General features: G+C 40.8%; 1 protein-coding gene and 1 long non-coding RNA gene across 16 annotated transcripts in view; one reads left to right on the forward strand and one right to left on the reverse strand.

Moving 5' to 3' along the window:
- Positions 1-20807, reverse strand: part of POLE4 (DNA polymerase epsilon 4, accessory subunit) — a 32796-nt gene extending 11989 nt beyond the window's left edge. For 2 of the 15 annotated variants that reach the window (XR_007402923.1, XM_025453711.3), the window contains exons 1-3: positions 20472-20781; positions 19874-19976; positions 19148-19189 (exon numbers count right to left, since the gene is read on the reverse strand). Coding sequence is in view for 14 of the 15 variants with exons in the window: in XM_025453711.3 (XP_025309496.1) it covers positions 19148-19189; positions 19874-19976; positions 20472-20723 (397 nt within the window). In the remaining variant the exon portion in view is untranslated. Of the gene's footprint in view, positions 1-10484; positions 10816-15427; positions 15643-17283; positions 17367-19147; positions 19190-19873; positions 19977-20471 lie in introns of those variants that run through there. The other 13 variants (XM_025453714.2, XM_025453710.3, XM_049095522.1 and 10 more) reach the window with 13 other exon arrangements.
- A 213-nt stretch (positions 20808-21020) lies between these two features.
- On the forward strand, positions 21021-22566 carry LOC125752813 (uncharacterized). The gene is made up of 2 exons (XR_007403188.1): positions 21021-21189; positions 21504-22566. It is a non-coding gene; the product is annotated as an uncharacterized LOC125752813 (long non-coding RNA).
- The last annotated feature ends 1995 nt before the right edge of the window (positions 22567-24561 follow it).

A 24561-nucleotide genomic window follows, 5' to 3' on the forward strand; every position in this document is an offset into this window, starting at 1 on the left:
GAAGGATAATACAATAAATAATCCACAGTAATCAACTGGGATTAAACTGGGGGACCAGGACAAGAGGGACATTTACTTTTCATCATATACCCTTTTATATATTTAATTATTTTTATGTTTTTATACATTACTTTTAAAACTAAACAAAAATCTAGTTAATATATTTTAAAATATGAAGGAGATTTGTATACATCAAAATCAAAAAGACCTCATTTGATACAATGGTAAGTGAAACACCAAACAGTTACAAAGAATATAGAAGAAATTATCTCAATTATAATAGCAACCAAAGGGAGAAAATATAAGACAAGCAAAATCTACAAGAAGCAACATTTTAAATTCTACTGAGGGATATAAAAGAACAATTGAATAAATGGAAAAGCATATTCTGTTCTCAAAAGACTCAATAATTTAAAGATGTCAGTTCTTCCTAAATTAAACTATAAATTTATATGATCTCAGTAAAAATGCCAGTGGGTTTTGGGTGTAGGCAAGCTGATTATAAAGTTCATATAAAAAATAACAATGAAAGATGGACCAACACTCTTTCAGACCCAACAGACAGCAGAACATTTTGTAGTATTCTGGTAATTAAATCATTTGGGAGATTCCTGAGCAAATACAGCCATTGAAACACCACCAAAGGACAGTGAAATAATAAACAAATGTGTAAACTGAAAATCCAAAGAGAATGGTAGGAACAAGGGAAACTATAAACTTTAAAACTTTTCTAAAACTTTATAAACTTTTCTACTTTATCAAGTAGAGAGAGTTAAAAATGAGAAGCGTTTGCCCTACAGACCCTGGTAAAGCCTCAGGACACAGAGGAAAAATTCCTGAGGAAGGTAGAAATCAGGCAAGGGGCTGAAAACATGCAACTTGGTTGAAAGTCTACTTACAGGAAGGTTAGCAGACCCTGGATTTCTTCCCCAAGCCTATACAGATAAAGAATATACCTTTCTCTCCCACCAAATGCCACTGATTTACTCCTTCAACAGAAGTTGAAAACTAAAATGATTTTCATCTAGCCTAGCATCTAGCCTATACCCAAACTATCAAGTCAACATGAGACTATAATAAAGATATTTTGAGACATGCAAGGGCTCAGAGAACATACTATACTTCAGAAGTAAATGCCTGTGATATTGTGATTTATGAGAAGGAAATATGTATTTGGTTTTCATCTCTGTTCCTGGCAGAGAGTTCCTAAATCCCTGAGTGACATTGAGATCTGTAGTTCTAAGAAAGTGACTCTGGGTGGGCTCCTGGATGGGGGCTGGTCACCAGCAAGACCAGGCCATGATTAGAAGCTTGGAATTTTCAGCCCCATTCCTATCCTATAGAGAGGAGTTGGGCAAGGAATAGAGTTAATAATTGATCAGGCCTATGTAAGAAGCCTCCATAAGATCTCAATAGTAAGGGTTCTGAGAGCTTCCAGGTGGGTAAACATATTGACATACAAGAAGGTGATACACCCCAATTCCACAAGGACAGAGCTGCTGCACTCAGGACCTTCCCAGACCATGTCCTATGTATCTCCTCATCTAGCTATTCATCTGTATATTTTATCATATCCTTTAATAAACTGGCAAACGTCAGTGTTTTTCTGAGTTCTGTGAGCCACTTTGGCAAATTAATCAGACCTGAGGAGGGGTCAAACCCCCCTGAGCATAGGAACCACCCGAGGATCTTATTAAACTGTATGTTCAAAAAAATAAATAAATAAATAAAAAGTAAAATGAAAATAAAATAAAATAAAATAAAATAAAATAAAATAAAATAAAATAAAATAAAATAAAATAAAATAAAACTGTTCTGGGACACCCAGGTGGCTCAGCGGTTGAGGGCCTGCCTTCGGCCCAGGGCGTGATCCTGGAGACCGGGGATCGAGTCCCACGTCGGGCTCCCTGTATGAAGCCTGCTTCTTCCTCTGCCTCTCTGCTTGTGTCTCTGCTTCTCTCTCTCTCTCTCCCTCTCTCTCTCTCTCTCTCATGAATAAATAAAATCTTTAAAAAAAAAAAACTGTATGTTCTGATTCAGATGGTCTGAGAGAGTCCACATTCCTAACAGATCCTGGGGACATTGGTGCTGCTGGTCCCTAGATCATACTTTGATCAATAAGACACCACAGTAGCAGTTTTCAAAGTATAGCCAAGGGACTTCAGGGGCCCCTGAGAGCCTTTGAGGGATCACTGAGGTCTTGCTTTTCCAACTACATCCATGTTGGGACCAGATTGTCTTCAGATGCTTCACCTAGAACAATACATTGCAACAGGTATAAGCCTCTGTCTTCTACTAACCCAGACATTAAAGAAATTGCAAAAAATATAAAACAATGGCTCTCTTCTCAGTAGTGGTTTTTGTTTTTTAAAAAAACTGTATTTGTCATAAAGAGTGTTCTTGTGTTAGTATGCAATGTGTTTTATTACTGTTATTTTGAAATGAACTAATGAACATTTTAAAGATCTCTCAGCTTTAGTTTCTAACATGTTAAATATTGATAGGTATAACCAGATCAACAAATGTTCTTTGGGGTCCCCACTAAGTTTTAAGAGCATAAAAGGCTCCTGCAACCACCATGTTTGAGAATGGCTACACTAGAGAATATGCTCCAGGATGAAGAGCTCTAGAAAATGGGGACCCCCAACACAAGGAAGATGGGAGGAAGACCGTAATAACAGCTGTATTAGTTTTTTCATGCTAATGTACCAAATTACCACAAATTTAGTGCTTAAAGCAACACAAGTTCATTATCAAGCAGTTTCTTCAGAAGTCTGAGCACAGCATGGATTATCTGGCTCTTTGCTTACAGCCTCACAGGCCAAAATCAAAACATCACAGAATGCATTTCTTTCTGGAGGCCTTGGAGATGACTCTGCTTCCAACCTGGTTGAGGCTGTTGGCAGAGTACAATTCCATTTAGTTACAGGACCCGGGTTCCTTAGGTTCAGTCTTAGCCTCTAGACCACCCTCCAGACCATTTCTTGGTTCATGGCTTCCTTCTTTCATCTTGACAGCCAATAACAACAGCAAGTCAAATCCCTGTCCTGCTTCTAATCTCTCTGACCTGCCTGTGCCCCATCTTTGCTGCCACATCTCTTTTTCTGCCTCCCTCTTCCACTTTTAAGGGCTCATGTGGTGACATTGGGTCCACAAGGATAATCTCATGTTAAGTTCAGCTGATTAGTGACCTTAATAACACCTGCAAAGACACCCCCCCACCATAATAGTACCTTGAGTCCTGTTTGCCTAAATAACCAGCAGATGAGAATCTTGGGGGCCATCTTTACAATTCTGCCTACCAAATCAGCCAAGAGAAAGTTCCAGATGACAGCAGATAGCTGGTCTAGGCCCCAATAGTTCCAGATTGGAACAGGCAGACAGAGGAATATAAAATAAAATAAACATATATATTTGAGCATATGAAAAATTTTAATGAAAGGCATGGTACACAGCTGTCAGAGTGCCTGGATAAACTTAGTAAGGAAGTTTGTAGATAGCCAAATGAAAAGGCAATATGCTTATTATTACAAAACAAAATGAGTAAATTTAAAAGCCCAAGCATCACAAACCTCTTGGTGTGGCAGTGAACAAGTTTTGCACTCTCAAAATAATATAAGCACTGGGGATGCCTGGGTGGCTTAGCAGTTGAGAGTCTGCCTTTGGCTCAGGTGGTGATCCCGGGATTCTGGAATTGAGTCCCACATCGGGCTCCCTGCATGGAGCCTGCTTCTCCCTCTGCCTATGTCTCTACCTTCTCTCTGTGTCTCTCATGAATAAATAAATAAAATCCTTAAAAAATAATAATATAAGCACTGTCTATTGACTTAACAACAACAAAAAATATATAACTATGACAGAGAGAAAGAAAGGGAAAAGGTACAAAGGAAGTCAACTGATAAATTTTAAAAATTGTTTAGACATATAGAAATAGATAAAGAGAAAAATCAGAATAGCGGCAGGTGGTTGTCTCTGAGCAACAAAGCTGGAAGAGTGTGGGTAGGCATTGCTATTTCTCATTATAAGCCTATCCCTACCCATCCACCCTTCACCCTTCTCTGCCCTACTCTGAGCCCCAGGGGCTGGTCTTGCTGTTCCCTGCCCTGGTTCTGCTTGAACTCAGCCAATGGGAGGCACTGCAGAGTTAAAAGGTAGAAGGAGGGAGGCGGCTCTGGCAATCTCCCTGCCCTGAGGGATGCTTCTGGGCAAAGGATGCCATTTCTCCTCCAAGCTCTGGCTCTTACTGGCTCTCTCAAAATGTCCTCTCCCCTTGCCCCTTCAGGCCCAGGGATGGAGATAGCTTTCCAATGTCCCCCGTGTCCCTTAATCCTGTTTCTAAAAATTGTCCCTTTACTAAAGTCTCTTGGACTTCCTGAGTGCTTTATTTTCTGCCAGGACCCTGATTGATATGACTGCTGTATTATGTGACTTTTTAAAATTTTGTACATGACTAAATAATATTCTAAAAAAAATTAATGAGCCGTTCTATTTAAAAATGCCAAGATCATGAATAACAAATCTGAAGATCTGATACAGATGAAAGACACAAAAGACATAAAAAGTAGACAAAAGGAATGATCCTATCATGCATCTAAATAAGAAAAAATAACTATTAAACTACTTTAAAGGACATTATTGAGACAACTGACAGAATTTAAACAAACCCATAATAGCATTGTAGCAATGTTAAATTTCCTGATGTTTGTCATTGTCTCATGGGAGGTATCATGTCTGCAATCTTTTTTTTTTTTTTTTTATGATAGTCACAGAGAGAGAGAGAGAGAGAGAGAGAGGGGCAGAGGGAAAAGCAGGCTCCATGCACCAGGAGCCCGACGTGGGATTTGATCCCAGATCTCCAGGATCGCGCCCTGGGCCAAAGGCAGGCGCCAAGCCGTTGCGCCACCCAGGGATCCCCCCTGCAATCTACTCTTGAATGGCTCTGAATGAAATTATGTAATAATAACATATGTAATAAAGACAGTGATAAAGCAAATGTGAATCCAGGTGAAGGGAATATAGTTCTTTGTACTAACCTTGCAACTCAAGTTTGAAGTTATTTCAAAATGTAAAGTTTCGAAAAACATAGATGGGTTATTTTGACAAAAGCTTTAAATACACAATTCAGTCTTAGTACATGAATAGACAGCTCAGTGGAACAGAACAGAGTAACCATAAATACACATATCAAACATGCATGAGATTTAACACATTTATTAAAGGGTAGTATTTCAAAACATCATGTACTGAGGGTACGGATGGGGATGGATTATTTCTTATATGGCATATGGAAAACCAAGTAGCCATTTAGAAAAGAAGTAATGATGGCTCCCCACGTCATTCTGTGGGCCAAAATAAATGCCAGATGGATTAAACACCAAAGCAGTGAAAGAAAACAAAAAAATGTTAGAAAAAAAAAGTCCATGAGAGGAGCAGACTTAGCGGGAGGCAGAGGCCACCTCCTAGGAGTCAAAGTCTGCAGACACACACCCATGGGCCCAGTGCCTTTCCAGCTGGCTGCTGGCTCCTATCTACCGCAGGCCAGTCCTCTGCCAGAGCCTGTGCATACAGAATGAACGAATCAAAGAGCAGAGAGGCATGGCATTTGTTGGTCAGGGGCAGCACCAGTGTCAATGAGCAGCACTGACAGAGGCAGTGGGGCCCGGCTGAGAAGTCTGGGCTCAGGGGACAGCCACAGTGTCCCCACATCTCATGGGGGGGGGCAAGACCCATGGTCCAGCTTCCCATTCTTCCCACTTTCCAAGCCTACTTCTTCAGCCTCCTGCCAGTTCTGTGAGCCACTCAACATTAAATTCCTTTTCTGTTTAAAATCACCCAGGTTTGTTTCCGTTGCTTACAACTTAGAATGTTAACTACACACATGTGCACACACACGCATAAATGGTGTGTCCATATATATATCCTATATATCACATATATATTATACATTTTTTTGCCTTAAAATTACATATGCATGAATATGAGCATGCATACAAACTTGGCAGGCCAGTACACAGGCCACAGTATACACCTATGGGGAGGAGGAGTTTAAAGGTGGAACTGAACTAAAAGGAATTCCACTTTTGAATCTATCTTCTCTGTTAAGGGTTTTTTGTTTTTTACCATAATCATAGATTTACATACTACTTTTTTAAATTATAAATATTTTAACACAATTTTTTTCAGGCAAATCTTTTACTTGAGCAACAAGTACTTTTACTTGTCTCACACTAGAGCTGGAGTTGGGACACTGAAGCCAGAACAAGCTGCAGGCAGAAGCTGCATCCCCAACCCCCCACCCCACCCCCATCGTGAAGCAGGCCATCTAATGGTACACAGGGCGTCAAGCACTGATTTCACAGTGTGATGAGGCTTAAGATAGCAAAAGATAGGTCCTGTGGGAGCACAGAGGAAGGGCACCCACCAGAGGAAGGCGGCCAGGAAGTTTCCCAGTCTTACACTTTGGGCCAGCAAATGAGAAGAGAATAAGCAGAAATGTACGGCAGGCAAGGGGAGGAGCACCCTGCACACCACAGGACCACAGCGCTCTCAGGAAATGTGGTGGCTGGAGTACAAGGAGGGCAGGGAGGAGAGGCAAGCACAAAGGGACAGGCAAGGTTCATCATAGAGACCTTGTGAAGTCTTCTTAAGCAGGTGAGACTATACCCCAGGGGCCAACAGTCACAGAGCAGAAAGAGCTGATCAGACCTGGCATTAGTTTTGATCAGTAATAGGATTTTTCCCTCCAGTTTATATCAGCTGTGACAATTCTTTTTTTAATTTTATTTTATTTATTCATGAGAGACACAGAGAGAGAGGCAGAGACACAGGCAGAGAGAGAAGCAGGCTCCATGCAGGGAGCCCAATGTGGGACTTGATCCCAGGACTCCAGGACCACACCCCAGGCCGAAGGCAGACACCCAACCGCTGAGCCATCCAGGGATCCCCGACAATTCTTATTGTCATTGGAGCACACCTGCAAAGTTTCCTCTTATCTTCCGGAACACTGGGCAGAGTTTTCCTAGGATCAACTGGAGGAAGATCATCCATTCATCTATCCCAACTTGTGACTCCTGGCTCTCCCTGCCAGCCTTTGTAGGCACTTGCATTAGGGCTAATTATACCATCTCTCCTAAACCACTAGCTATGTAAACCAATGAAATAAAAAAATCTCAGCGCTTTCCAGAAGTTTGACGCAGAGGGCAGGCCTGTTTAGCCACTTGAGGCCCTGTAGGCTACATTCATTAACCTTAGGGCCACCACCATCACTCATTCTTATTAGCACAAATACCTCACCTGCCAGCACATGCTGGCATCTTCACTCCTCTCTCCTGTCTCCCAGCACCACCACAGCTTAGGGTTTCCTCTTGTCCTGTGTCCAGGTGTCTCCCATTAGAGCACAGTCACAGTCTATGTCTCATGCTCTGAGCTGGAAGGTTTCCCATGACAATGAGCTCCTGCAAACTTTCTCTCCCCAATTCAGTTATAATGGACATTTTTCTCTGACACATGTTCTGACTTACGGACCTTTTCACTTTTACAAAGTGCTTCGTGAAATCACTGTGATTCATGCCTCTCACAATTAAGAATGACAATTAGAAAAAAACAATTTGGCTTCTTGCTTTTTTCACCATACGGCAACAGTGGGATGAGGAACCCTGAAATGATCCCTAAGATTTTCAGCCAGCATTCACCTGGTATTTTACTATTTCAAGGCACCAAAGGCACAGTTTCTCTTCCCACGCAGGTAAGGCAAATAAGCAATACAATTGCCCATTTTGAAATATGGTTTCACAGTTAATAACTTTGAAGTGACACATTTCTTTAAAATGTACTGGGAGTCTTATAAATTCATCTTCAGTGTAACTTAAAAAGCCAAACTTTGATCCTTGAGATAAGGACAGATGATTTCTATAACTCTCCCTGCCCAGAGAAGGCCCGGTCAGTCCCTATTTACCATCCCTAATAAGGTAGAGATGTACTAATTAGCAGCTCCTCAAGAAAACACCATGAAATGACAGGCATAGACACCTTTTTAAAAGCATGTCTTTCTCCACTCACGGTACTAGACTCAATTAGGGAATGGAAAGCAAAAGGGGCTTGTTGTCTGTCTTGGTTTAAAAGCGTCTCCAAAGAGGTCCTTCACATTGACATTAATAGGCTCCATATGTCTCAGGCTAAGAAACCTGGGATTGTCAGCACGTCAAATAAACCTTTTTCTCAGAAGCAGACTCTCATTAATGAAGCTCCATGTCTGATGTGCAGATACATTTCCATTTATGGTGTTTCCCTCATGTATGTTTGGAGGAGCCCTCATTTCTTATTTAGAGCTTTGTTACCATAAGCGAGCGATGTTCAGAATAAAAAGGGCCTCATTACTCAGTAGCTTTGCTGAAGACTGACGTTGGAGCTGGCAAAAAGCGATAGTAACAAGGCCTAATGTTGACTCAGAACTATATGCCCCACACAGTGCTGAGGGCTTTACTAGCACTATTCTGTGACCCTCCTTACCGAGTAATGACCATTATTGTCACTGAGGCTGAGAGATGTTATTGTGCCATTTCAGTTAAGGGTCCCAAACAGAAGATGCTGTGGCTGACACTTCTTGCTATTTAGGTAAAATTAAAAATTTATACTCCTGAAGTCATTATTACACTATGTATTAACTAATTAGAATTTAAATACTTGAAACAAAATAAATACAATTTTAAAGTAAAAAAAAAGTAAAATTTAGCTCGTCACACTAACCACAGTTCAACTGCTCAGTGGCCACACATTGCAGGTGGCTACCACACTATAGCCATGTGTGGCTACACCCTGGATGTAGTACATCCCATCATCACAGAAAGTTCTCTTGGGCAGTACAATATAGAAGGGAATTAAGATAGGAGCCCAGATTCCAGGGATCCCATGGACAATAGGAGTTAAATAGGACTGCAGTGTTTGAAGGCACCTGAGTGGGGCAGACTGACAGCTGATCAAGCGGACCCTAGTCCTGGGAGCGCTGGCTAAGGTTCAAGCTACCCTACCCAATGGAGAATGGGCCCTAAGAATTGTCTCTGGAACTCCTTCCTCTTTCACGACTAACTAGTGCCCTCTACCGACTGGCACATTCTTCTTCATATATTTGATCAGGTCTAGTTGAGTCTGGGAGTAATTCAGCCTCTGAAACCTTTCACTTAGGGATTCTAATTACAGAGGGCAATCTTCCTGGTTTAGGCCCAAATTCCTGGGGAGAGCTACCATAGCTTGCATATTGGAGCATATCATTAATGAGCAAAGGGCTATGATCTTGCACTTTGGAGCAGAACCTCACACCTGTTTCCTTTCCATTTCACCAGATCTTGCAAACAGGGACAGCACATTTCTGAGGTTCGGGCAGCCTGCATTCAAAGAGCAGCAAAAATTCTGTATTGCAATGGGTACACTGCTTGGAGAGTCTGGAAGGCTTCTGGGCCAGAACCCACAGGAAAAATGTAATTGCCATTTCTCAGGAAACTCAGAGTTAATCCCTAAAATTGCCACGGCCTTAACCTCATCTGGCAGAACAGAACACATCTACTAAGTGGTGACCTAAGGGTGGGTGCCTTCATCGAGGGCTCAGGAAGTCAGCCTCCCTCTGCTGGTTATGGCCCAGGGAGGCAGGAGCTCTGGATTCCTAAGCCACCTGTAGGCTCTGTGCCAGCATTCCAAGACCAATTCTAACTCTGACATGGCCACTTTACAAATGATCAATCAGTTCACAGACACACACAGAGAATCCATGCACCAGGCACTGTGCATCATGGCACTGTACAGACCAAGAGTGTTGATACCCTGGAGGTAACAAATACACTGAGAAGACTCAACCAATGGCTTTGCAGACAGTCTCACTGAGACTCTCCTTAGGTTTGAATCTTCCTCTACGTTTCTGTGCCCAGTCCTTCTCTTGCTGCAGGACCTTCACCAGGTAACCTATGGATCTAGTATTCCCCTATCCACAAATTAAAAAATAAAAGTAAGGGAATGGGTACTGCTACATCCTATAACATAAACTGTTACATCCTGCAAACATTATCTAAGTGAAAGAAGCCAGATACAAAATACCATATATATATATAAAAAAATATATATATATATCTTAGGATCCCATTAATATGGAGATATTTTAAAACTGACTGTGGTGATAGCTGCACATAGTGAATACACTAAAAATCATTGAAATGTACACTTGTATAGTATGTGCATTATACCTCAATAAAGCTATTAAAATTTAACTGGTTTTAAATCTAGGATCACATATATTTAAACTTCTGAAGACCTCAAGTGGCATCCCATAAATTCTGGAATCATGTTCTGGTGACATACTGGAAAAATAAAAAGCAAATAAATCAAAGGACTGAGGTTTAGAACAGCTGGCAAGGAAGATCAGAAAGGTCTGTGACTAGGCATGGTGGCTCTCCAGTCATCGTGGCAAGGACAAAGGCAAGATTATAAAACACACTAGGTTGAAATTATCAGAGACCTTTATTATGGTCCTTACCATTCATTAAGCAACCTACACAAATCATTTTCTTTTCCTCTGTCTCAAACAGCAGAGACTGCATCCAAGCCTGAAATGGAAGACACAAGTAATGGAAGACCTTGCAGAGAAAAAACTAACAGGTGAGATCTCTGCTTATCCCAGCTTAGGTGAAGGTTAAACAGGAAAAGCAGGTAATAAGTACAATATTCCAAATACTCCGTTCTTCAAAGCTGAGGCCTGCAGGAGAGGGGTTGGCCAAAGGATGCAGGTGAAAGCTCACGTAACTGCCCACCTCAGCAATCAATCCAAAGTTCCTAAAAAAGAACAAAAACAAAAAAAAGCAAAGAGCAACATGTAAAACAAGGTGCCTCAAGAACTGGATGAGTGTAATAAACTGGACAAAGTTCAAATGGAAGCTGCATTGGTACTGGCAGTTCTCTAAGAACAAAATACGCATTATGAGGAATATCCACCCAAAAGATCTCAGAGGATAAACATATCACTATAGAAATTGGGCTGCTGGGAATTAAGCATACTGGTCCAGAAAATTAGATGAGAAGTAGGGAAAGGGCAAAGTAGTTGCCCTGTTAATTAATGAGCATTCGAGGATTCCATACAGTGATATAAAATAAATGAATAAGTTTTCTAAGCAAAAAGTTTATAATCTTTTGAGAAAGTTCCAGTTCAAGATGGAAGACTGAGCCCACAAGTTTCTATGTCCTCCCATCCAGAATTCCATTCTAAAGAAAATAAGGTTTTAAAAGGGTAGTAACCTACAACAAAAAATGAGGCCTGTCACCAGTTAAGAGATTTTAACAAAAGCTGAATAATAGAAATCTGATTGAAGTATGTTTATAAATAGAGCAGAAAAAAACATAAGCCTAGAATGAATAGAGGGGGCAGCAGAAGTGGGAGCCCATGTGCCCAAGAGACCCATGGACACTTTCCAGGCAGACTCAAGGTACCAGGAATGACAGAAAGCAGCACAGGCTAGAAAAGGTTAATGGCTCAAGGGTCTACATGAGAAATGACCCCACCTCCCTACAACCCTTCCAGCCAGGAACATTACCAGAAGACAAATATTTAAAGCTAAGTGGAAAAAAATCAGAGGGCTCCCTTCTAATAAAGTAAATGAATTATCTGGAGAACTAGAGAAGCTTTTGAAAATGCCAACTCCTCCTCACAGAAAGCCTTTTGGGGCCTCAGCATAACATCTAGTCCCACCTCTGTCCACCCTAAAGTAGACATGCCAAGCAAACACCACCTTCCCATACATACACAACTTCCAAATAGCCTTCTTACTCCCTTATTCCTAAACAGAATGAAAATTACCAGACAAACTTCAGAGTAAAAGGAAAAACTAAAATTAAAAAAAAAAACAACTAGAATAAAACATAATTCAAAGAACACATAAGAAAACAAAGCAAAAATACCTCTAAGTTAAAAAAAGAAACAGCCTCTTCTTGTGATAAAGGCAAATTCCTGGTGAGATCAACTGATAAAGCTGATTGAAACTTTTTAAAAAAGAAAATCCTTCAAGCCCTGAAGAGGCATCAATAAAAGTGAAATCCCAGATCTAGAGAAGGCAAGAACACAAAGTAAAGCAAATCCAGCCTCCAAATCTGCTTTTGCCCTGAGGTCATTCACCAGCTCAAAAGAAAGAAGTGAGAAATTTTAGCTGAGTCAAAAATCTTAAGATTCTGCCCATGTGGGAAGGTCTAATTTTTTTTTTAAAGCTGTAGTCCCAAAAGGCTACACTCATAGAGTAAAGCCACGCTAGAATTAAATCAGCCCCCTTACAGACTTGGAGTCAGGGTTCACACATATTCATTACCACAATGAACCAAGAATCTTCAAGTCTTGGATTTGGATTAAGGAAATCCTGAACTTACATATATTCCCCTAAGTGTCTTGCAGCAGCAAATGAAAATATTGTTTGGAGAAATGTTTCATCATACAGGCCTCAAACTAGCCAACAAATAATATTTTCAAGTACAATAACTAATACACCAATTTAACGAGGCATAAAGAGGAAAAAAGACCATGAAACAATATAAACAGGTACAAGTCAGGAAAAAAAATAAACCAGCCTCATAAGGCTGTGGATATTAGACTAGACAGAGATTATAAAACAACTGCACTTATTTTGTTTAAAGAAATAAAAGACCAACTTCAAAACATCTGGAGCAAGTGACAAAATAGATGTGAAAACTAAGCAAAAGGAATTCACAGAACTGAAAATATAAAAACAAACTAAGAAATCAACAGAGAAGTTTAAAGAAGACAACCAGAAAAAGAATAAACTGGAGATCAGAAAAAAAAAAACTACACAGAATGCAGCATGGAGAGGCAAAAGTATGATTAAGGTTTAACACATACATTTAATGGGAATACTAATGAGAAAGGAGAGAAAGAACAAAGCAAAGCCATTATCTAAAAAGATACTAGGTGAGATTTCTCCAGGACAGGTAAAAGACATCAATCTGTAGATTTAAAAAAGCCTAAGCAGACCACAGAGAGGGAAATCTGCATGTAGATATATCCAGAAAAATGTATAGAATTAATGGATTCTAAGACTGTATTTTCTTGAGAATGAGGAGAAATGTACTATCTTTAGGCTCTGATGAAATAAGGATGCACATAGTAACTGGTAGAGTAATAACAAAGTATATAATTTCCTGATAGAGGAAAAATATTATATAACAAATTACACTTAAAAAGGGGCAAAAATTTGAAAGAAAAAATAAAACATAAAATAGGACAAATAGGAAGCCATAAAATAAAATAGCAGATTTAAATCCATATATATCACTAATTACAGTAAACATAAATTAAGTGTTCCAGTTAAAGAAAAAGACTGCCAGCCTAAATTTAAAAAATATATATATATATATTATATTGTTTACAGATATGGAAAGGTAAAAATAAAAAGATAAAAAATACTATCCAAATATTAAAAGAAAGCTGGTAAGTTTTTAAAATATTAGACAAAATAGTCTATTATGCAAAAAGCATTATCGGAAGTAAAAATGGTTAACTTGTAAAAAGCTCAAGAACTTAATAACCTACTGTTGACCAGAAGTCTTACAAATAACATAGTCGATTAGCACATATTTTGTATGTGTATTACATACTGTATTAGTAAAGTAACCTAGAAAAAAGAAAATGATATTAATAAGGAAGAAAAATACATTTACGGTGCTATACTATAAAAATTCCTCACATACTCACACAATTCAAACCCGTGCTATTCAGGGCACCTGCCTGCTCAGTACCACATATGACTCTTTTTTGCCTAAGATTTTATTTGTTTGTTTAGAAAGAGAGCACTCCTGTGAATGCATGTAGGTAGGGGTGGGGATATGGGGGATCTCAAGCAGAATCCCTGCTGAGTAGATCTCACCTCCTGAGATAAAGACTTGAGTAGAAATGAAGAGTCGGAGGCTTAACCGACTGAGACACCAGGTGCCCCAGGCCTGCGACTTAGCACCACACTGGGCATAGAGCTTACTTTAAAAAAGAAAATGCCCACTTGGGGCACCTGGCTGGCTCAGATGAAAAAGCATGTGACTCCTGATCTCGGGCTCATGACTTCAAGTCCCACGCTTGATGTAGAAATTACAAATAAATAAACAAAATCCTGTGCTGTTCAAAGGTTCAGCTATATACTATGAAAAACTTTATGCCAACAAAATTGATAATTTAGATAAATGTAAAATTCCTAGAAAAACTGTAACTTATGGGGAAAGCAGGCCAGGACTGCCTCAAAAAATAAAATAAAACCAGAATGGTCTCAATATCATCCAAGAAAAATGGATTCAATCAGAAATCTTCCTGCAAGGAAAATTCTAGCCCAGATGACTTCACTGGTAAATTCTACCATTCAAATGAGAAATAATTCCAATCTGGGACACATGGGTGGCTCAGTGGTTGAGTGTCTGCCTTCAGCTCAGGGCATGATTCCTGGGTTCCAGGACTGAGTCCCGCCATTGGGCTCCCTTCATGGAGCCTGCTTCTCCCTCTCCCTCTACCACCACCCCCCCACTCATTCTCGCTTTAATAAATAAAATATTTTTTTAAAATTATTAAGAGGAAAGCACCTAACAAAATATGTCAAGATTTCATCCTAGAAAATACTTTATTAAAAAAATTAAATATCTAAATAAATGGATAAATATACTATGTTCATGGACTGGAAGACTATTATAAAAATATTGTTTCTCCCCCTAAGTAATCTATAGATTCAATGCAATCCCAATCAATATCCTTTTTCTGGGGTGCCTGGTTAGCTTGGCGGTTGAACATCTGCCTTCGGCTCAGGGTATGATCCGAGGGACCTGGGATTGAGTCCCACATCAGGCTCCTTACGGGGAGCCTGCTTCTCCCTCTGCCTATGTCTCTGCCTCTCTCTCTGTGGGTCTCTCATGAATAAATAAATAAAAATCTTAAAATATATATATATCCTTTTTCTGTGGAATTTGACAAGCAGATTCTAAAATGTACATAAAAATGCAAAAAATAGAAAACAGCATAGACACTTAAAGAACAAGGTAGGAAGATCTGTTCTTTCAGATAAAGTTACCATAATTGATACACTGTGGTACAAACATGGGAATAGACACAACAGATCAAGAGGATAACAGAAAACCCAGAAATAGCCTTGATCTAGAATAAAAGCAGCATAGCAGAGAAAATGACATGGAAAAGCAGCTATCTGAATAATAAGAAAAAAATTAGACTTTTACCTCAGTCTGATACACAAAAAAATCAAATTAGTTTTACGGAAGACACGAAAACTATAAAAATTTTAACATATAGGAGAATGACTTCTTTAACATATAGGAGAATGACTATAAAAATTTTAACATATAGGAGAATGACTTCTTCCCTACCCTTGGGGTAGGGAAGAAAACTAATTAAACAGGAAACATACAGCATTACCTATAAAGAAAAAATAATTTGACTATCTTTAATTAAGAGTTTGTTTACCAGAGCACCCCCGGTGGCGCAGCGGTTTAGCGCCACCTTCAGCCCGGGGTCTGATCCTGGAGACCCAGGATGGAGTCCCGCGTCAGGCTCCCTGCATGGAGCCCACTTCTCCCTCTGCCTGTGTCTCTGCCTCTCAGTCTCTCTCTCTCTCTCTGAATAAATAAATTTAAAAAAAAAAACTTATTAAAAAAAAAAAAGAATTTATCAAAAGGCACCATAAAGAGTGAAAAGTCATAAACCAGGAAAAGATATCTGCTTCTCATATGTTGATTCACATTCAGAAAAAAACAAAGAATAAAAGCATATACATATATACAGATATGTAATTACAGATATAGTTATAAATCAGAAAAAGACAAAATATCCAGGATAAAAATAAAACTTCACCCCACCTCAGAAAATGGACAAGCATATGAAAAGATGTCACCAGTAATCAGGGCAATGCAAATTAAAAGTACTACACAATTATCATTAATATTTCTACCAGATTGGCAAAAATCAAATACCAAGTATTGGTGAGAATGAGGAGCAATGCAAATTATCACACACTCCTGGTAAAAATGTGAATCAGGTATTCAGGAGTTCAGTAATATCTACAATCTACAAAAGGTGGAGATATACAAATCCTATGTTCCAGCAATTTTATCCACATATACACCCCTAGAGAAATATGTGTAAGAATGTTCACAGTACATTGCTTATAACAGAAAAAAAAAGTTATTCAAATATCCACATTAAAATGGTTCCATTGTATTACTGTCACACAATGGTATGCCATACAACACAGAAAGATATGTGCAACCACAAAGACAGATCTCATAAATGTGTTAACCTAAAGAAAACAAGTTCAAAAAATACAATACTAAATCCTACTGTTTAAGGATGCATGCTTATATGGTAAAACCATAAAGAATATCAAATAAATAACTATCAAAAGGTCAGGATACTGTTACCTCAGGAAAGGTGGTAGAAAGACCTACCATGAAGAAGGAATACATAAGGAGTTTCTGGAGGCTGACACTATTCTAACCCTTGACCTAGCTGGTAGTTGCAATGGCGTTCGTTTTATTATTTATTGACTTTACATATGTTATCTGTGTTCGTAAGGAAAGGTTTAGAAAAGAACATATGTATATAAACTCATCTGCATAAAATATTCAGAAAATTACACAAGAGACTAATTAACAGTTGCCTGCAGGGAAGGCACCTCTATGAGAGATTAAAGGACAGAAAAGGTAGAAGACAACTGTTCACAGTACTGTTTTTCAACTACTGCACTCAACCAATATATATAAATCATAGGAGATTTAACTATGATAATAAAATATGTTATCAACCTTGATAATGTCAAAATACAATTATAGATGGACACCAAATGAGAGTTAGGAGTGGGCTAAAAAATGGGAAAGGAAAAGATAGGTCCACTAGTAGTCATCCTTTCCAAAGTGGGGAGTTAACCAAAAAAATAGGTATTTTAGTATGTTATATAAACTATAAAAGTAATAAGAAACTAAAAATGATATCACTTTAAAAAATCAGAAAGTAGGGATTTATGGAGCTGCATAGTTTACCTAAATCTTCATGTATCACAATAGGAAATTAAGAGATACTATCTGCAGTTGAAAAATCAAGGATGAAGCATATTACTTAGAAATGTAAGTAACCACCTGAAAAGCTAAAAACAGAAACAAGAGTGTGGAGCAGCAGCTGCATTTCATTATAAGTCATTAGTATATTGCCTTGATTAAAAATGAAAAAAATAATTTTCTACTTAAGAGTATATACATCTAAGGACACAAGAACATTTATCATACCTGGTACAAAATAACATAATACTGACTGAATCCGCAAGAGCGAAAATGGCCAAAATTCAGATCTACAAATGTAGGCAGAGCAGAGGAACGCAATTACTGACATTGGATCAAAAGATGAAAAGGGGGCAGCCGTGGTGGCGCAGCGGTTTAGCGCCGCCTGCAGCTCAGGGCGTGATCCTGGAGACCCGGGATCGAGTCCCACATCAGGCTCCCTGCATGGAGCCTGCTCCTCCCTCTGCCTGTGTCTCTCTGCCTCTCTCTCTCTAGCTGTGTCTCTATGAATAAATAAATAAAAATCTTTAAAAAAAAAAAAAAATATGAAAAGGAATACATCCACCACTCAGTAAATGACCATATATTAAAAATCCAAGCTAAGTACTATGCCATGGTAGAGACTAGAGTGGAAAACTACGTAAGATCTCTCCACTTCTATTACTGGCACCCTCCAATTCATTATCCACAGGTCTGTAGTGTTATGTCTTTAAAATAGAAATCTGATTATATACTCTCTGAAAAGCTGGTAATTAAAAATAAGAATGTAAAGTAGGCTCCGAACATGTTTGGTGAACTGATGGAAGTCAGTCACAAGAAGTTGCCTTGAAAGAATACTTGGAGCACTCGGGTGGCTCAGTCAGTTAAGCCATCTGCCCTGGGCTCAGGTCATGATCCCAGGGTCCTGGGCTGCTTATCCCGCTGCCCCTCTGCCCCTCCCCCCTCATGCTCACTCAGGAGCACACTCTCTCTCAAATAATTTTAAATGCTTAAAAAAATTTCATTGAAAGAATACTCAAATCTAGACTTGAAGCCAGCCAGGGAAGCTAGCCATGTATCTTAAAATACATTAAAAAAAAAAAAAATGTAGGGATCCCTGGGTGGCGCAGCGGTTTGGCGCCTGCCTTTGGCCCAGGGCGCGATCCTGGAGACCTGGATCGAATCCCATGTCGGGCTCCCAGTGCATGGAGCCTGCTTCTCCCTCTGCCTGTGTCTCTGCCTCTCTCTGTCTCTCTCTCTCTGTGACTATCATAAATAAATAAAAATTTAAAAAATAAATAAATAAATAAAAAAATAAAAATAAAAAAAATAAAAAAAATGTATCAAAAGGGGAGCAGCCTAGACTAATATACAGATGCAGAACAAAAGAGAAAAATAGTGAAATAAATACATCCAGAAAAGATTTCTGAAGGTAATGAGGCTCAAAGGAGATAATGAGAACACCCTGGTATTGTAAAGGTGAGAATGAACTGAAAGTGTGTGGCTCTCACATACTCAATCAGAATATGTGCAGGGAAGAATAAGCTGATCAGATTTAGGAATTATTAGAGAAAATAAGGTATTTCAAATATTTTCTACTGCAATGACAAGACTTAGTACATGAGTTAATCCAAAATTCTTAAAAACAAACAGAGACAAGTACATAATCTCCTAGTGGAAAAGTCAGTACGTTATACAGATTGTTGAAGGAAAAAGAACAAGAAGCAACACTTTGCTTTTGCAATGTTGGCACCTCTTTCTGATCTCTAGCATCATGATAAGGGGAAGATTATACACAGGAATAGAGATCAAAGTAGATATCAAACTTCTCAATCCACCTAACTCTCTAGGGTCTTTATATTCCCTCTCATTTTTTTATAATTAGCAATTTTCAGGAAGAAGTTCTAATTACCCAAGAGAATGAGCATTGGTAAATCTCACTAGATTTAAGATATTAGTTTTTCTCAATTTAATAGGAAGGAGGGGAAAAGAATTACCCCTAAAGCAGGTAGCAGTTTTATAAGGTTTTGAACTCAGATCATTAGAATGGGAAAGACAGGTGGAAATGATTACTCATCGACAGAGAACTCACCTTCAAGAAAAGCAAATTCATCCACAGCTTCTATTGCATTATCTGAAACACATGGTAAAGGGACCTTTGACTAACTCTGGTCATTTGGACATCAAACTCTTTAAAAAAAAAACCACAACTACATAACGAAGGGCATGACACTTTATGCAAATGAGGGCATTTATAAAATTTGTCCTTGCTGTCATGAAATCCATTTCTACTCTTACCACCAAATCTTACATATCAGCTGTTTCTCTACAAAAGTAAGAAAACTCTAGGTAAACCCTGTTCAGCAGGGGCACCTCTTTGCTCTGAAAGTCATAAAAAAAAAAAGAGTCTGGCAAAACAGTAGTGGGATTAAGGGATACAAAATCTTTCACATGTACAAGGGTGACCAACTACGAAGAGGCAGAAATCAAACCCCCAGTTTCTCAGGGGAACAGAAGTGTCAAGCCTGGTACAACATGGCAAAAGGTATGAAGGGGTCTAGTCAGCTTTAGCAACACTTAGACTCCTTTCATTAAAAAAAAAAAAAAAAAAAAAGACTCCTTTCATTACCTACCCCACCACCTCTCCAGCCACAGCTTAGGGACTCTAAAGGTAGGACTTTCTATCACTGTGGCAGTCCAAAAGGAAACATCATAGGGAGACCCTGTGGCACCTCTCATCTTACAGTGATGGCTTATCCACCAATGAGAGGGAAGCCTCCCCCAGCCCTCCCTTCTTTGCTCCCAGACACCAAAATACCAGAGTTTGACAGTCTACCCAAATCTCTCCGCTGGAGGGTTTTCCTCTTTCCTTGTTGGGCACAGCAGTAGGCATCTTTTGCAATGGTCTCCACAAATAGTTCCTGTGAAGCGAACGAGGAGAACTGAATCAATAGGTTCTAGCACCATTCTTGTGAGCGCTTCGATTTGAGTGGTGGGAAGGGAGTAAGGGGTGCTCTGGTGCACAGAGAGGTTCTCAGTCCTAGACTTCAGGAGGATTCCCTTTCCCCCTACCTCGGTAGGCCAGGCCACGTACCTCCTCCCTCACTTATAAAAAATCCACCCCACTCATTGAGACTCCTACAAGTTGTGCCAGACACTCGAAACGCAACTTAAAGTCGTCCAAATCCCTCACGAAGAGGCAGGTGTTAGCCAATCAATACAACTACTGTAGGTAGGTGCCTGCCTCTTCACCCCGGTCCTCTCGCCTACACCTCCGTCGGAGAAGTCGGCCCCGCACCTCCCTCACCTCCCTCCGCTCTGCGAACACCCGGTCCACACCTCCTCCTCCCCCGCCTCCCCCTGACGTCGCTAGGCCCCGCCCCCCGGAAGCTCCCCGAGACCCCGCCCCTCGCCACCTCCCCGCCCCGCCACGCCGGGGGGCCCTGACGCTCTCGCCGCACCGCGGCTCGTGCCAGAATGAAGATGGCTTCCTGTCCCGCGAGGGTCACGTCAGGGTCCGCCTTCACCAGAGCCTTCACTCGCGCTAAAGGCAGCCTCGAGAGACGAGCCCCGGGCGCACTCGTCGGGGCTTGCGGCTGCGGGGCCGCCGCCTCCCCACTGGGCCCCTCCTCCTCCCGGGGCGTCCCGCTTCCAGCCGCCGCCGCCATCCCGGCCCCGAGCGTGCTGCGCGCGGCCGCCAACTGTGCGCGCGCATGCGACGCCGGCCCCTTTCCCGCGCGCGCTGGAGGCCACGCCCCCTGTGGGCGCGTGGCTCCGCCCCTTACGCGGCTGGCAGCTCCCGGGACTCCGGTGGGCGGGGAGCGGCGCTGGGCGTGGCCGCTCTGTCTCGGCGCGCTTCCGGGTCCCGGCGCCCCGTCGGGCCTAGTCAGGGCCAGGCCCGGTCCGTCCCGTAGTGGCTCAATACGGTTGAGCCGAGCTGGTCCCGGAAGGAGCTCCTCGGTCTGGAGAAGACCCGACCTGCAAGAGAGTCTCAGTCGGGGAATAAAACTGAGTGATGGCCGAGACTGGGAAGGGCAGGTGCCTGTCCGGGGGTCGCTCGTGCGGGAAAGAGGGCACCGAGCAGGGCGCGACATCGGGGCCAGTGTCCAAGAGAACAAGGTGCCCTAGAAGGAGGTAGGACTTTGGCAGGCAGAAATGGAAGAATTTCAGCCCCGACAAGAAAAGAGGCTGGAAGGGGTGCAGTAGTGGCGATCGCGAGCCGTGCACGCGTGTTCAGTTGCACCAGAGCGTGGTCTCTCAAACTTCTCGTTCGCAGGCTCCCTTTACGCTCTTAGAGATTACTGAGGACCCCACAGGGCTTTTGTTTCTGTAGGTTATATCGACATTCGTTGTATTTGAAATTAGAAATTTCAGAATTTTATTTATGGTAACTAATACACGTTAACGTAAATGACATTTTTAATTTTTTTTTTTTTTTTTTATAATAGAGAGAGAGAGAGAGGCAGAGACACAGGCAGAGGGAGAAGCAGGCTCCATGCACCGGGAACCCGACGTGGGATTCGATCCCAGGTCTCCAGGATCGCGCCCCCGGCCAAAGGCAGGCGCCAAACCGCTGCGCTACCCAGGGATCCCCGTAAATGACATTTTTACAAGTTTTCAAAAAAAAAAAAGTTTGATGAGGACATTCTCCTTTAATATTTGGGTTTGATAGAAGACAGTTGGGATTCTCTAGCTGCTTCTGTATGTCAACGTTACCGCTTGTCACATAGATCTGGAAACTCCTGCATCTTCTTGAGAAAATGAGAATGAAAAGGCCAAATAACCTCCGAGTATTGTGAAGAAAATAGTCTTGACTGCACAGACACCTGAAAAGGGTCTCCAAAACACACCACCCCGAGTTAGTCCCCACACCAAAGTTTGAAATCTGCCAGCCCAGAGGAACAGTTCATATTTGCAACAACACTTTTCATCTAAGTCAGTTCTAACAGCTCGCATTTTTTAGCATCTACTATGTGCATGGTTCAAAGTGCTTTACGTTTATGTATGTATTGAGTAACAATTCTCGTAATACCCTTTTCGAAGTAGGTAATATTTTAACTTTTACGTAAATCGAAGTTCAGACACAAAGGGGTTAACTTACCCACAACAGAATGTAGTAAAGCCAAGAAGAGGTTGAATTAGATAATATGTACTATTTCCATTCATCAATGAGGTAGTAAACTCTACATGAATTCGTTAGCCGAGGCTCCCCTAGAGCAGAACAAGAGGCTTGGCCAAAATTAAAACCATCAGAAAGGGGGCTGTGTCACTGAAAACTTCACTACAGCCTCCTTTAGGGCCTCCTTCCTGAGTCCACCATCAGATTACATTTGTGGACACTCCTGCATAGGGAAAGCTCCACACAAAACTGATAACAGCACAGCCAGATTCTTGTGTCCCCTTACAATGGAACACTTCATGGAGCAATATTCTAACAATGTCGAAATAGTTAAGTACTAATGGCTGCCTAATTTCTGAATTAGCACAATAAATGAACACTAGGAACAGGAATTTGTTCAGACTTCCTGAGAGGTTGAGTCAAATTGGCTCTTCAGCCTCTCTTTCTTCCCAGTTTTCTCTGTTATCCACATTTTCCCTACCGATCTTACACTTGCTCCTCTTCCCCTCTCTTTTCTCTTCCCAGTTCCTATTTTTTTTTCCCTCATCAGTTGTGTATTTTACCACTTGACCCAGCTCCATCCTCCTTTCCCTGGTTTTACTATGACTAATAGGAAGAGGTTTATTTAAACCACACCAGAGTTCTTGACTATGAGCATTGAAAAGGCACGAAGTCGTGTTAAAAGGGGTAATCAGGGGATCCCTGGGTGGCTCAGCGGTTTAGCACCTGCCTTCGGCGCAGGGTGTGATTCTGGACTCCTGGGACTGAGTCCCACATCGGGCTCCCTGCGTGGAGCCTGCTTCTCCCTCTGCCTGTGTCTCTGTGCCTCTCTCTGTCTCTCTCTCTCTCTCTCTGTCTCTCATGAATAAATAAAATCTTAAAAAAAAAAGGGGGGGTAATCATGTTTGACTGTCTGAATTTGGTCAAAAGGCAGAGGAAACAGGAAGATAGGTATCAACCCCTCCCCACACACACACACAGGTTTGCATATCAATCCATATATAATGAAAGGCTAAAATTATCTTTAAAGGCTACAAAAAGAAAATTAATGCAAAAAGGATGCATTGTGTAATAACATTTTATGTAATAAACTAATGATTAAAGACAAGTACCATCTCCCCTCCAGGAATAAGAGTTCTATCCATTAAATATGTGTTTGGTGGAAATGCACTTCATTTCTAAATCATCTTTTTTAAATAGGGATGCCTGGGTGGCTCAGCGGTTGAGCGTCTGCCTTTGGCTCAGGGTGTGATCCTGGTCCTGGGATCGAGTCCCACATCAGGCTCCCTGTGAGGAGCCTGCTTCTCCCTCTGCCTATGTCTCTGCCTTTCTCTCTATCTCTCATGAATAAATAAATAAAATCTTTAAAAAAAAATAAAAAATAAAGGCTACAAAAAGAAAATTAATGCAAAAAGGATGCATTGTGTAATAACATTTTATGTAATAAACTAATGATTAAAGACAAGTACCATCTCCCCTCCTGGAATAAGAGTTCTATCCATTAAATATGTGTTTGGTGGAAATGCACTTCATTTCTAAATCATCTTTTTTAAATAATTGCATGTGTGTTGTATGTTGTTAAAATTCAGCTGAATAAATTTCAAAGATCTCATTGGCTTTATATAACACTTCATGAATTGGGCAACATCCAACCTAGCAGATAGAAGAGAGCTCAGAGGAGCTATGCAAAATGGAAATTTACAGGTGGAAGGGAGCAGGAATAAGGAAGGACCTAGGCACAAAAGCTGATTGGTTATTGCACAGTTACTTTCTTTTAGGAAATGGCTGGATCTAACAGGCCACAGGCCACAGGCCATTGCTTACTAATGTTGATCAGGCGATTCCTGATCAACTAATATTCCATTTCTGGGAGAGCCAAAAGTGTCTTGGTTTGATGATACAGGGCTTAGCATTAGGTGACTCCATTTGGAGCCTGTTGTCTTGTTTTTAACAGTGTGTTAAAGAGCAGGATTCAACTAAGTAAATACTAAAGATCTCATTGACTTTATTCAGCAATTCATGAATTGGGTAGCAACCAACCTAGCAGATGGAGAGCTGCTCTGAAAAGCTATACAAGGCAAGAGATTTCTATAGACCAAAGTAAGCAGGAATTAAGAAGTTATACTGAACATTTGCTGATTGGTTAAAGCCAGGGTAGTTTCCCTATACAGAGCAAAGAAAGCTCTTAGAGCCTGGTTAGGTAACTTATACTGACCAGGCAAGCATTGACTGGTTGATCGAAGCCCTCCTTTTCTAGAACAACTGAGCACAGAAACTAGTAAGTTTTGGTTTGCTGACATGGGGCTTATCATAAGCAACTCCATCTTAGGCCTAATCTGGTTGCTTTAACATATGCAATATACATATGTAATATATACATATTTTTA

This window comes from Canis lupus, chromosome 17 (genome assembly GCF_003254725.2).
Source record: "Canis lupus dingo isolate Sandy chromosome 17, ASM325472v2, whole genome shotgun sequence".
Taxonomy (NCBI): domain Eukaryota; kingdom Metazoa; phylum Chordata; class Mammalia; order Carnivora; family Canidae; genus Canis; species Canis lupus.